At 51.6% G+C, this 14,399-nt stretch overlaps 1 protein-coding gene across 5 annotated transcripts in view; it reads right to left on the reverse strand.

Annotated features, from left to right (window-relative positions):
* Positions 1–641: 641 nt before the first annotated feature.
* Positions 642–14,399, reverse strand: part of Lrrk1 (leucine rich repeat kinase 1) — a 147,294-nt gene continuing 133,536 nt past the window's right edge. For 4 of the 5 annotated variants that reach the window (XM_074061751.1, XM_020161721.2, XM_074061748.1 and 1 more), the window contains 7 exons: positions 13,657–13,851; positions 12,648–12,799; positions 9,122–9,239; positions 7,844–7,960; positions 4,599–5,437; positions 4,089–4,190; positions 642–2,016 (listed from right to left, as the gene is read on the reverse strand). In XM_074061751.1, the coding sequence (XP_073917852.1) occupies positions 1,839–2,016; positions 4,089–4,190; positions 4,599–5,437; positions 7,844–7,960; positions 9,122–9,239; positions 12,648–12,799; positions 13,657–13,851 (1,701 nt within the window). In that variant the 3' untranslated portion in view covers positions 642–1,838. Of the gene's footprint in view, positions 2,017–3,581; positions 3,634–4,088; positions 4,191–4,598; positions 5,438–7,843; positions 7,961–9,121; positions 9,240–12,647; positions 12,800–13,656; positions 13,852–14,399 lie in introns of all 5 variants that reach the window. The other variant, XM_074061750.1, reaches the window with a different exon arrangement.

The following is a 14,399-nucleotide window of genomic DNA, read 5'->3' on the forward strand; positions in this document are numbered from 1 at the left end:
CCAGTTGATCATTCATTTTTAGACTTTCAGTACTTTTTCCATGTAGGATTCTAATTTTTACGTAGTCAAGTTCATTAGCCAGTTACTGCATGGTTTCCAACTGTGGTGTGAAATGGTCCCTCACCTTGTTCTGTGAGGCCTTCCTCTCAGAGGCCTGGGTGGGGTCAGGGCTGGCCTTGTGGGAAGGAGGAGGCGAGGTGGGGAAGGAGAGGAAGTCTGGGTCAAAGCAATGTGGCTGCAGGTGACACAAGGCACAGGCTTTGGGGACAGGGGTCAGGACCTGGTTTGCATTTGGGAGGCGAACTAGGCATCAGGATGAGAGGAGAGGGAGAGAGGGGATCCCTAAGGCCCTGGGAAGACCAGGGTGGGAGAAATGCCAGGAAGGGGACAGGAGGCACAGATCCTCGGTCACCCAGGACTCAGGGCCCAGGCTCAGAAAAGGAAGTGGGCAAGTCTGCTCCCCTGGGCCTGTGACTGACAGAGCAGCTATCTTGGCCCATAGGAACTGCTGCAGGGCAACTTACAGGCTGGCAGCAGCGGGGTTGAGGGGGGCCAACCCTGCCCACCCTGGGCAGTGAGCGGATCTGGGTCCAGGGCCAAACCTACAATGTCACAAGCCCTCAACAGACAGAGGCCACACCTTTATTCTTGGGGATCTGTTTATTTTCAGATAGAAGAACTCACATCTGCTTGCACCCTCCACTGAAGAATTTTACATTTGGTTTTTATAATTTAATTTCAGACAAGGCCCAACAACGTGAGCTGGCGGGAGAGTTCACGTTTAAACTTGTGTTCCGAGCTAAGCAGCCTCAAACGGTGACTCTTGGCAAAGATGCAGACATGTATAATTTATAAAAAACCGCTCATCGTTGTACCCCATACAGCCTCTGGTAACAACTTCACTTTTCATACTCAGCTGTCCGTGTGCACAGAAAATATTTAGCAAATCCATAATTCAGTTTAAGCCCCATACGATAGGATTTCCCAACCAGAGGCCTAACCGCTGAGATATTACTTAATTTGATAAAGTGATAAACAAGATTTTTATGTGCAAACAAACAGACCTTGGCTCCAGCTGTGTCCACGTTTATTTTACCGAGCTATAAACACAGGCCCTTTCTCCAGCCCTCTGATTGGGTTTCTCCTTCCTTTAGTTGAAGAAGACGACTATAAAAGCAGCGGGTGCTTCTTGCACTGGCCTTTCCGCTGTGGCTCTTAAAGAAACCCATTCATTCCCCTGACTGGGTGACACTCCTCGCTCAGGGTTCTTCTGGGGGTTTCTCACACAGACCCTTTGCCGAGCCAGAGACATCTGATCTCGGCTTGCCCAAGCTGGGCCCCACACTCCAGGGACTTGGGGGCTTGTGAAATGGGCTGAGAGCCTAGGGTCTCTGGGAGGGGGGAAGGTACAGAGGGCACAGCCCTCCTCCCACCCTGCCCTGAACTGCTCCTCAACTGAGAGTCTTTAGTGTAATTCCATCTGAGACCCAGAGTTGAAAATGGGAAGGTCCATTATGCCAGGGAGGCCCAGAGGGGTCCTCGATCCCCTGTTCCTGGAGCCCATGGAGGAGACAAGAGGAGGCCTGTCTCCACCAGACCCTGCTATCTTCCCTGGAGTTGTAAAACCAGCATGGGGTGGGGGGGGCGGGGTACTTAGGTAACTCTGCCCTGCAGAACCTGAGAATTCCCAAACCACCGCCCAAGCAGGTAACTTCCCAGTGCTTCTTAGCAGCAGATGAGAACTCCATTCATCTTCCCGGGTCCTTTGAGGGCTGCAGCAGAGGGGCCAGGTGGCAGTCCCGGGCCAGCCAGCTCTGCCCAAGGCCCTTCTGTAGCAATTACCTTCTCTTGCGTGTGCAAGCCTCCAGCCGGCCCAGCTCCTCGTAGGACTGGTAGAAAATGTCAAACTCCCTGGCGCCCCAGCCCCTCCAGACAGCCAGGCACCACTCTGTGTTTTCATTTTCAAAGCCACACACTACTGTGTCCTTTGCCACCACTGCTGCGTCCGCCAGCACCCTGCAGAGAGAGGGGGTTCTGAGAAAACCCACAGGAGTCCCCGCTTGGTCAGGTCTGGGCCCCTCAGCCTGCATAACCTTGGGCAGGACAGAGCTGGCTAAGGAGCTTGGTGTGTCCTAGCCTGGCTCTGGGACATGCTCAGGTGCCCAGCTTCTCCCTGGTGGTCCAGCCTGGGGGCTGAGTCTCTCTAAAGTGTCATGAAGAGTGGGAGGCAGCAATTTAGGTTTCTGGGCATTGTCTGTAAGGGACTGACTTCTGGAAGGTCACAGATGTGACCAGAGCAGGTGTATTACGTGACTCCTTTCAGACCCTGAAGTGTTCAGAATTCCTGAACACATGCAGGGTCATGACCAAGTTTACACTTGGCAGCTCCCTTGCTACAAGGTCAGTGTGATTCTTCTCCTATTCGTTCCCACACGTTAGGAAACAGAGGGCGGGGGGGGGGGTAAAACATTAGGCAGAAAATCTGCTGTGCCAAGCCATAACTACCTATATATTTTTTTGAGGCTATGGACTGTTTTGCATGCTCTGTGGTTGAACTACGAGTTTTCATTCAGGTCACAGTGGATGATTCCCTGTGGTCTCGTTGCCCTGGTGGTGTCTCCATGGGGCTGGTGACCCACCTTCAGGCACAGACTATCTGCACACCTCCTCTATGCCCAGCGCACGTGCCCTGCTGGCACTGAGACTATGCTGTGACCAGGACATCCAGAGACCTCCCTATCTCTCATGGCTATGTCCGTCTTTCAGTTGGCCATGAGAGGTCTTTCTTCTTGCAGTGAGTGGGCCTGACTCTTGGTAAGACCTGGGTTTGGGGGATGACTAGGAAAGGTGACACCAGGTAAAAATTAAGGGACACTCATGGGAAGTATACCAAGGTCATGGGTTCTGCAGACCCACTTGCTTCTGGAAGCTGGGGACGACTTCAGCTCAAGGTGCCATCCATGAACTCAGCTGGGGCTTGGGAGCCAACCCTGATCTTGTTTCTAGAACCACTTGCAGAGCAAGGGTCACTGAGAAAACTCAGTGCTGGCAGGCAAAGGGGAGGTGCCATGGGCATCTCCTTAGCTGTCTTGCTGCTCTGGTGGGCACAGGCTGAGTGGGATTTTTGCACCCCCGTGTGCTCCTGATAGGATAAAACTCCTCGTCCCAGGTTGGTAGGTGATAGCTTACAATGTAGACAAAGAGGTCTAGTGTGAAGTGGAAGTGCTCCAAAGTACGTAACACACACGTACACACACTTGAATTGAGGGCCTTTCCATGAGTTGGTCAACCACATGGAGCTCAAGAGTCAAAGTGAGGAAGTGAAGATTGCTGGGAAGTGGGGTGCAGAACTAGGCTGGGATCTCCCTGGTTATGTAGACTGCGCCCTGGACAGGCTGTCCTACCCAGTCATCCTCCCAGAGGAGACTGGCATGCATTTGATACCCACCCATAGACCCACCCCTCCAGGTGTGGAGAAGGCCAGGAGCGCAGTGTGACCATGTTATCTGGCCTACTTGGTGCTGTCCGGGCAGATGGGTCACTCCAGTGGGGCTCTCCTGCTCGGCAAAGAGGACACTCACCTGGAGGCTGCAACCGAACTCTGCCGTGGGGATACACCCGTGGAAGGGCACCCTGTAAATAGGCATCCTAGCTAGTAACTGATCCCCAATTCAGCTGGTATTTGTCGAGCCCCCAGGACCTGCTTGGAGGACCCCACCTTGTTCCTGTGTTGCCTTGTGGCCACCCTGGTGGCTCCTGATGTTTTATTTATTTATTTATTTATTTATTTTTGCGGTACTGGGGTTTGAACTCAGGGCCTACACCTTGAGCCACTCCACCAGCCCTATTTTTGTGATAGGTTTTTTTGAGATGGGGTCTTGCGAATTATTTGCCTGGGTTGGCTTCGAACTGTGATCCTCCTGATCTTTGTCTCCTGAGTAGCTAGGATTACAGGTGTAAGCCACTGGCGCCCAGTGCTGAGGTTTATTTGTGAGGACACAAGGGGTAGTGGGCTGTCGCTGGAGGTGGGGTCTGAGGGGCCCCAGGCTCTTCCTTGGGCCCCATGGGAACAGCTCCCTCAGTCTTACCCATGTGGAGTCATCTCTCGGGCTTTTAAGACAGCAATGACTCGGCCCCGTTGGGCCCCTGAATCCTTCTCCAGGCCAATGACAATGACATCACCACCTCGCCTAAGAAACCAAAACCAAGAAAGGGAAGAGTTTTGTTCGTCGCCAGCCATGTTCTCCAGGGGATGGAGCCAGCATGCAGAAAGGCACAGTTGGTAGGTCACAACATGCAGGTTCCAGTAAAGACTAGGTTAGAGAACGGCAGAGCCTGGGAGGCAGAAAGGAACCTTCCCAGTTGGAAGTCTGGTAGCAGCTGAGCATGATAGTCCCTTTGTGGCACATTAAGCTCTCTGGTAGACAAATGACCTTCCCTGTGGCCATTCTTTCCTGATTCCAACATTGAGGGAACACAGATCTATCCAGATGGTTTTAGATGTGGTCTTCAGGGAAGCCTAGGGTTCCACTTGCCCTGCTCCCAAAGCAAGAGCAGTGGACAGCCCAGGATGACCCTGGATACACTAGGAAACTTACCTGGGGACCCAGATGAGGTCTCTGACAGGGAGGATCTTCACAGCCTGTAGGTGATGGCTGAATGTCTCCCCGTCCATAGGGGTCAGGTCGTGCTCAGACCTTTCGGAGGCAGCACCAGGCTCCTGCAGTCTGTCTGAGTCCTCGTAGTCGGTAGAGAAAGGCACACTGGAACAGCTGGCCGGGGAGCTTGGGAGGCTGGTGGTCCGGCGGGGAGGGGACGAGGAGTAAGAGGACATGGAGCAGTAGTCAGTCAGTGAGTCCTGGTGTGTCAAGATCTGTGTACCCAGCTCCTTGCTAAAAATGATGCTCACATCTGTGATGGAGTCCCCCTCAGGCTCCCTCGGGCTGGTTACAAGGCTGCCTGGGGATTCTGGGCCTGCATACTGTACGGGAAACATGTCCCTGAGGGGACTGGGGTCCCCACAGAAGTACCGGGCACACAGTTGATAGGTGTCCGAATGGTACATCACCAAGGAGTTGGCCTTATCATCCAGGCACCAGACGACCTCCTCGCCCCTGCAGTCCGAGCTGCACACGACTGACGTGACCACCGAAGGGGCCACGTAGGGCTCCAGACGCCTGCTGATGTCTAGAGTCGTGCAGTTGATGACAAGGAGACCAGGCCCGTTGCTGTACCAGACCTCAGAGCCGCTGTTGACCACCTCCATGGCCTTCACTGGGTAGGGGTTCTGCCGTGCATCTTCATCCGGGATGTGGAACTTGGACCTGTTGGCTGTGTGCGAGCACAGGTAGGAGCAGTTGTCATTCGGGGCACCCCGCACCACAGGAAACACTGCCATGAGTCCATCAGCCAGGCCTGCCAGCACCAGGAAGGAGTTCTGTCAAGGGAGAGACAGGAACACCTGATGCCCTTTGTAGTCACACATTCCAGGAGAGAAACAATAGGTGCCATCTTCACCTCTGCCATGCCCTGGATGCGATTCCATTTAACCAGCCCTTACACAGTTGGCACTGCCAGCTGGAGCTTCTAGGCCAGTGCCCAGGGGAGGTGCAGCATCACCACCCTCCCTGCTGCAAGGCAAGGGGTGTGCCAGGGAACCCCTGTACTGTGTACTGCTCACAGCCTCAAGTGAGGACACGATCACCTGGTTCACACGCCCTGCCTCTGCTGGACTGAGCAGCAGGGAGCTGCCTATTAAGGTGACACTGGGGACACTGTTATTAAGATGACAGGAGTAGTAGGCATCGTGGAGTCTGCTCACTGCCCACCCTAGGTGGCATGCTCTGTGAAAGCACAGGCCAGGTCCCTGTGTCTAACACTGTCCTTGTGGCACTGGCCTCGCACAAGGAAAGGCTCATCTCTGTGGTCCTGGGATTCCATGTGGCTTTTCTGCCTCAAGTAGACCATTTGAGCTTGCTGAATCTCTTTCACCTCAACCCTGTCCTGCAGGCACGTCTTGGCCTGTGTGCCATGTTCCCAACTCACGACACCTATTCTGGAAGGCTGACATTGATGGTATCCATGGGATGGCCCGCTGCTTATAGCTACCACCAGAAGTCACTGAGCAGAGGCAAAAGTTGCAGGGACAGTGCCACATGTTGGGCTCACCCCAGACTTCCCTGGGGCATCTGCAGAGCAGAGGGCGATGGGAACGGCTCTGCAGAACAAAGCCAGAGTCAGGACAGAGTGGGGTACAAGCCTCAGGTCAGCGAGGGTGAGCGGCAGAAAGCTAGCGAGGGTGAGTGGCAGAAAGCCACCTGTCAGGATCCTGGGGAAGTTGCAGGGGGGCTTGGGTTATCCAGGAAAACTGAGTAACTGGCCATTAGCTCAACAGCTAGGGCGTAAGCTCTAAGAAGGTTTGTCAAAATGCATCTCCAGGATTTTAGGGAAAGAACACATCCAAGGCAACAGGCTGAAAGTCTCTATCTGGAGTCCAGGCTCAGCCTGGCCAGCGTGGTGAACGCTACGTCCTGGCTGGGTGTGAGTGTGCACGTGCAAAAATGCAGGGGTCTGCCCTGCACGGCTGCGGGCAGGACGGCCTCCTCCAAGGGGGCAGGCACCCCATGCAGGAGGCTCTGCACAGAGCCGGCTTTATTCCCCCTGGTCGTGCGGGAGGTGGCGCCCTGGCTTGGGCTCTGGCCGGTGATGGGATGCCCCTCAATAAGGCTTTGTGTCCTGCTCTCCTGCACACGGGTGCGGGCTGATTCCTCCCCACCTAGGCAGCTGCAGTCATAAAGGACTGTACGGTTCAGTTCATAACTATTTTGTGTGCGTGTGTGTGTTTTAAGGAAATGAAACCAGAGCACAGTGGAGAGAAGAGCTCATGTGTTTTGTGACCATCAAGGGTCTGATTAACACATGCAATTTCCAAATGCACCAGCCTAGACCTCTGGGTATGTTAGGCCCAGAGATCTAGCTCATGGTCTCTTATTGTCCCCATCTTACAGATGGGCAAGCAGGAGTGGGATGGTAGCGGTCAACACATTGCAAAAAGCAGCCCGAGAACACACACTGAGTGTGGCTTCTGCTGAAACAGGCCCCTCAGGTGGGCAAAGCCACGACTGCCTGAGCAGTGCCTGGATCTGGGCAGGGTGACAGAGCCTGGGAAAGAGGCCTCTGCCCCCACATACTAGGGGTTTCTCAGAGGAACCATCATAGCCTCGATCTCAGAACTGCTTCATGCATGGGGGACTGTCCCTGGTGGAGGCTGGGCTGGCAAGGCCCCAGAGAGATGAGGGAGGGGCTCAGGAGACAGCTGTGCCAACTCTGCAGAGGCTGGGTTCAATCCCAAGGTGTGGTAAGGCTTGAGCTGGGTAGATCACTGTGTGCCAGAGCCAAGGGATGAAATGTGTCTGCTGGGCCATGCTGGACAAAGAAGGACTGAGGTTTGGGACAGACACTGGGCTCTTGAGAGGAGGTAGAGACAGGGAGGAGAGCCAACTGCCCTACAGGTCAGGAACAGGACACACCAGGAACTGGTGACTGGGTGGCCAGGGTAGGCACTGGCCCCCAGCTGGTGGGGAAGAGGCTCCTGGTGCCACTGTTATCGGGAGGAGAAGTGTCTGCATGCACTGCTCCAATACACGTTCCCTCTGAGTCAGGGATTGCGGTGTTTGCTCATGTACAGTAGGGAATTCCATGCTGAGGGTCACCCGTGTCTCTAAGGCCAGCTGTGACCTGGCTAGGTGGTCCAAGAGGGTGTGGCTCGGTTGTCTCCAGAACCACACAACTAGGAGGCCCGCCCAAACAGGGAAGGGAAGCGAAGACCATCCTTCTACCTTACCTTTTTGATAACAGGCACTGCTAAGAAGCAAGTGACGATGGCTGGAGTGTCCAACGCCCGCTGAGGCATGTTCAAGGGGCACATGCCCTTGAGGTTATAGATGTAGATTTTCTGGTCCTGCAGAGATAGATGAGCCCATTGCAAGATGAGGTATAACATGGCTGGCATTTCCTACCACGGTGCATGTGCTCCTTCAAGAGTAACATGCCAGGTGTGACATGGCATGCCTGTAATCCCAGCTATTGGGGAGGAGAAGGTAGGAGGAATATGGTCTGAGGCCTGTCTAGGAAAAGGGAGCATGAAACGCTATCTCAAAAACAAAACTAAAAGCAAAAGGATTGGGGGTGTGGCTCAAGTGGTAGAGTACTTGCCTAGCAAGGAGGAGGCTCTGAGTTCAACACCCAGGACTACAAATAAACAACAAAAAAAGAAACATGGATGGAAGCTTTCTGGTTGGTTGCTTATGTATATCTGCTACTCAGGGGTCTCACAATCCTGAGTCTGTTGCTGGAAGTTCAGCCTATCTCTAAGTTTTCAGTTCTGTGAATTATACTGTGATGAGTATTTGTGTGTTGGTCATTTTTAAAAAAAAAAAATTCTTAAAGTTAAAAATCACTGATGCTTAAATGGCATGAATATTTTTGAGATTTCTGGGCCGTGGTTGAGCCCTGCTTCCTAACTGTCATGTAGAAAGCTTGAGCCAATCTCTCCCCTACTCAAAAAACAGAGCATTTGATTTTTGGGCATTCCTGTTTGGATTTTTCAGAAGACAGCTCCTGGGCTGGTGGAGTGGACCAAGTGGTAGAGCACCTGCCTAGCAAGACTGAGGCCCTGAGTTCAAGCCCCAGTATTGCCAAAAAAAAGAAGAAGCTAGCTCCTTGGGCCTTCCAGTGACTTCTCTAATGTGAAAGCAAAAGGTCTTCAGAGCCTGGAGGATGAGCTGTGTGGACCCAGAGTGCCACTGGAAATCCAAGTGTGCCACTGACCACTGGATTTCACCTCCTGTTGAGAGTTTCCACCTGCTATTACTCAAAGTCCCGAATCCCAGCCACCAGCCAGTGGCAAGCCAGGGCCATCAGTGGGTGGGACCAAGCTCCCCAGTGACCTGCCGTTGCCCACAGGGCTGATGGCACTGCTCTAGGGATTGCCCTGGAATGTGCTTGTGGTTACATAAGAGCAAGTTGAATTGGACGCCCTGTAGTTTTACAAATTTGGTTCCCCTGGAGGCCACTCCTCGATCAAGCCCACCCTGATAAGAGCCTTGCAGGTGGCAGTTACCTCAGTGGCTGTCCATAGCCAGTTCTGGACCTTGAGTTGACAGCTCAGCTTCATCCCTGCACATGTCATCCTCTGGACTTCCAGAAGGCCCTTCTCCGTGTTCACCACCGTGTAATTCCTATGGTCAGTAACATGTGGTCAGCTCCTGGTGGCCAGGGCGACTTCCTTCCCCAAGGCCTGGTGCAATGGCCTTGGAGGAGGACATCAACTGACACCTTGGTTGCCCCTGGAAATCAGGGTCATGTCTTGCTGTGTTCTGAGAACTCAAGGACCATTCTCCATGGTATTGGGCAAAGCTGGATTCTGCCTGCCAGGAGAGGGAAAAGTCTCTTTTCCTTCTGTGACCTCTGAGGGTCAAGATAGCTCCTCCAGCATGATGGGGAGGCACCTCCACCAAGATCACTCTCTCATCACCAGATCCTGCTCATCCCAGGAACACCGGAAGCCCTCAAGGCCAAGGAGACAGGTCAAGGTTAAAGACAAGATGACAGAATTTCACAATAGACTGGCGTGGGGACTCAAAACATGCCCCCAGCACGGGTGCTCTGAGAACTAGTGAGCCATCATTGAGGAAAGCTGGCCCTTGGAAACCTTCACCACCCCTGACTGGTAACATGTGGTTGCAGGTGATGAAAATGGGTGAAAAAAAGGGTTGGCAGAGTGGCTCAAGTGGTAAAGTGCCTTGTCTAGCAAGCGCAAGGCCCTGAGTTCAAATCCCAGTACAGTACCACTAAAAAAAACCACACAAACAAAAACTTTTCAACGTTCTATATCTCTGCTTTTTTCAGTGCATTGAAAAAATAAAATTAGTATATTTCAAATAGTTTTTAGTTAAAAAAAACTAAAAATACAGAAAAACAAAGAATGATATTATTCCTCTGAGCAGAATTTGGTCATAGGCATTTGTGTTTACCTGCTCATCCTCCTGTCCTCCTGTCACCTCCTTTCCTCCATTGTCCAATAAATCTCAGGTTCCACTCCATCCTAGTCTTCACTCTCTCTGCCCTGTGTCCCTGGCCAGAAGCCCTCCTCCCTCCCAGGGAACTTGTCCCTTCTTCTGACTGCTGGGGCATTTTCAAGAACGCTCACGGTCGCAGACAGAGGCCTCTCTTTTCCTGCTGGGAATGAGCTTTCTGAACCTGAGCAGAAGTCTCTCCCATATCCTGTGTACGTGGACAAGACTGAAAAGGTAAAGAAAACACCCAGGTGGGTGAGCAGGGTCCATCCCAGCCTCTCGGCAGGGCCAGGTTGGCTCCTGTGTCCCTGTCAGATGCCTCAGGAGTCTCTAAGAGGCTCCTTAATTCTCTTGTGTCTATGTTCCAGGCGTGCATCCTGCCCCAGCTCTGGATCAGCCATTTCTGTGACCAGGCCTGGTTCCTTTTAGTACTTAGAGACCTCACTGGGTCCTTGGTTGCTCATGTTTGTTGGCCTCTTCAGTGGCCAGAACTAGACAATATGAGCTGCTGCTGCTTCCTCCTTCTTTATTCTCCTCCTCCTTCTCTTTGTCTTTTCCTTCTTTTTCCTCCTCCCCTTCTTTCCCCTCTTCTTCTTCTTTCTTCTCATCTTCCCCTTCCTCTTCTTCTGTGATGCCAGCTAAGCAAGTGCTCTACCCCAGCCCAAATTTTCTTAAACTGTATCATGAGTTCATCCAATTTCAATTCAGAACTGGAGGTTTTTACTTATCCACTTTACCTCTATTTCCCCTTTAGCTCATGTTGAAAATCAGTTTCCAACAAGAGCAAAGAAATTAATGGCTCATTTTTACTCCATAACCACAAGAGACAGTTACGGTCTCTTAGAACAGTGAGAACACTACCACTAACTATTATTACTGAAAATAGTTCACTATTCAGCTGTCTTTTGGTACCCATGGGAAAATGGCTACAGGACACTACGCAGATACAGTAATATATGCCCGTGTCCCTTATAGAAAATGGTGTGGTATTTGCACACAGTCTATGCATATTCTCTCATATACTTTAAGTCATTTCTACATGACTTGCAATACCTAATTGCAATGTGAATACTGTGTAACTGGTATACTGTATTGTGTAAAGAATAGTGACAAGGAAATAAGGTCTGCATGTGTTCAGTACAGATGAAATTTCTTCAGTCAGCAGTTGGTTGAGTCTACAGGTGCAGAATGCATGGATACTGTAGTCAACTATATATTTGATTTGGCTTAATTCTTGCAGATCGTCCCACCAGGGAGGGCCAGGTGATCTCTGAGTTTTAGAGTAGCTTCTTCCCTTGGGGCATCACCTCTCAGAGTGTGTCTGAGTGACAATCCTCAGTTCTAGGGCTGTAAACTCTGATGTGAAGCTCACCCAGCCTAGCCTGAGGGACCCCATAAAGTCTATTCCATCTACCTCATCACTACTCAAGCTTCACTTTACAGACCCTCTCCTAATTTTAGAACCTGTAAATGTTTGCCACTTGGCTCACCTGAAGATTATTCTTGCCCAGAAAGCCCTCACACCAAGAGGCAGAAGAGCAACACACCCTGTGGGTTCTACCTCACACACGATGGTCACTCCTCGGCACTGTCTCTTTCATTCTCTGGCCTCTGCATTCGAGGACCTGCTGTTCACTCTCCAACCTGCCCCAGCCACCCCCACCCAAGGGTGCACTTTGCACCCACCCCTTTGCTATTCCCTCCCTGCCATGCATGACCACTACCTCCCAGCTTTTCCTCTTTCCCCACCTTGTGAAGTAACCATGGATCTTCCTGACTCTACCAAGATTATAACCCTTTGGTGTTTTCCCTTAATTCTCCCCATTTCCTGGCCTCACTTAGGTTCCAGGGCCCTTGTCTATAATCACTTCTTTGAAAACACCCTCAACTCCTGTGTCCTATCTCCCTCCTGGTTAAACTGGACTGCTTAAAACCTTGTGGGACCTTCTGCAGCATGGGATAGCAGAACACACTGGAGAGTCACATGACCAGGCTGGTTGGTCTCAGCCTGGAGTGGGCCTCAGTGTAGCCCTGCAGCCACTCCGTGCTTCCCCACACCACAGTGCCCATTTTGTGCCTTGTACATTCTTCTAGAATATTCCCAACCTCTGCCACTCTCTCATCCTTCCTGCTACTTCACCAAGAAAAAGACCTGCAACTAGAAGGGACTACCCATAGCTTCTGATCGCAGGGTGACCTCTCGTGTGCTTTGGGTCTCCCCAGCCCAGCAGTGTGCACCCATGTCACTCCAGTCACTGCCCACCCTTCCACCCCCAGCATCACTTAAGCCCTGTGTGATTAGTCTGCAAACAGCTTCATCTCCAAGCAAAACCCTCCCTTGACTTGGGCCAACACCCCAAGCACAGACCAGTCCTTTCTATTCTTTGCTTCTCTTAACGACAAAAGTGTGTGTGCTGACTCAATTTCCTCTCTTCCTGCTCTTGTGAATAGACCCTAACCAGACTTTGGAGCCCACTGTCCACCCAGCAATGCTCATCATGGTCATCACTGATTTTTCTGTCTCTGTATCCCTCTCCAGGTACAAGCAGTGTAAGGCAGGCATCGTGTTACCTGGAGTCCTCTTTTCCATCCCAGAACACCACGGTGTACTCCTGGCCCTGTGATGAGAAGAAGGCCGTCTGCTTCCCACAGGGCAGCAGGTACATGAAAGTGGCGAAGGTTGGGTCCTTCATCTGGCTCACCACAGACAGGGCCAGTGGGCGCTGTGGGAGACAGGTGGCCGGGCTAAGCAAATCTGTGCCAACTCTACACCTGGGCCCAGCTGTCTCAAACCAGGGGGACATGCAGGGGATTTGCTCACTAAGGACCAGATCCTAACGAGAGGCTGACAGGACTTCAGACACAAGACACAACCTCACTTAGGCCTCTGTGTCATTGCTAGCCATGGTGATTTGAGCTCAGTGGATCAGGTTAGTTCACACCCCAAGTACTCCACCCCAAGCCCGAGGATACCCACTTTGTTAAGGATTTTACTCCCAATACATTAACCTAGCTTTATCTTATTTTAAATGAGTTTTAATCTTGAAACAATGGGCCTCTCCCACACGAACAATGAACTAGCTTTAGCAGTATGATTCCATCCTTTTTTTTATGAGCAACCCTTTCCCTCTTTGCCTTACAAAGAGGTACTTACACTCTTTCTGCTCTTGCCCAGGGACTCTAGTACTATAAAGGGATTGATATCCAAAAGTTTTGGATTTCAGAGCATTTAAGGTTTTGGCTTTTCAGAATGTTCAACTAATAAAGTCTATGAAAATATTCCAAAATCTGAAATGCTCCAAAATCTGAAATTCTTCTGGTTTCAAGCATTTCCCAGGCATAAGGGATACCCAACCTTTACTTTGCCTGCATGATGAAGTGACACACAGAAAATGAGACTGGCTATGTTAGGGGCGATAAATATCTGTCTAGAAGAGGCAAGCAGAGAAGGTCAACCAGTTGTTCTTAGTGAATGGCAGGTGGGCTACCCCCTCCCCATCTCCCCATGTACTAGCTCTGGAGACACACAGCCTCCATCAAAGGAAGTAGGGCCCAGGACCCAGCTCTGTGCCCCCAGTACCTTCTCTGGCTTTGTGTCCCAGCACTCCATCATGAGTGCCTGTAGCCGATGGAACTGAACTTCCTCTGGCTGCCCCAGAACCGGGCGGATGCCCTTGGACAGCTTCTTGGCAATCTGAAGCTGGTGGTGGCCCAATGCAGGACGCTGTCCTGACAGCAACTCGTAGAGCACCATTCCATAGGAGAACATATCTACCTGGGCAGAAAGGCAAGCCAAGTCAGGGCCCCTGCTTGGGCCCAGTGGCTTTAACAAGCTGACCCTGAGGTGGAGGGAACAAGGAGACACAACTGGATAAGGAAAGCATGGACCCTGCCCCAAGGGAGACCATCATCAATCCACCATTAATCTATCCATCTCCATCTGTCTCATTAGCCAACCAACCATCTGATCACCTGCCCATTTATCCATCCATTCTCCCATCTATCTGCCTACCCATCCTTCTGATCACCTGTCCTTCTGTCCAGTTGTCCATCCATTTTATAATCTTCTTTCCTTCCATCTTTCCATTCTCCCATCCATCCATTCATCCATCCATCATCCATCCTTCCATCTGTCCTCCCATCCATCCATCCATCCATCCATCCATCATCCATCCTCCCATCTATCCTTCCATCCATCCATCTATCCATCCACCCAATAAGTACACACTGAGAGCTTGCTAACCATAAGGCACTGATTAAGAGCTCCAAGGACACCAAGACCCTCAGCTTAACAGACTTGACACTAGAGGAGTTGAATATGAA

This window comes from Castor canadensis, chromosome 19, assembly GCF_047511655.1.
Source record: "Castor canadensis chromosome 19, mCasCan1.hap1v2, whole genome shotgun sequence".
NCBI lineage: Eukaryota > Metazoa > Chordata > Mammalia > Rodentia > Castoridae > Castor > Castor canadensis.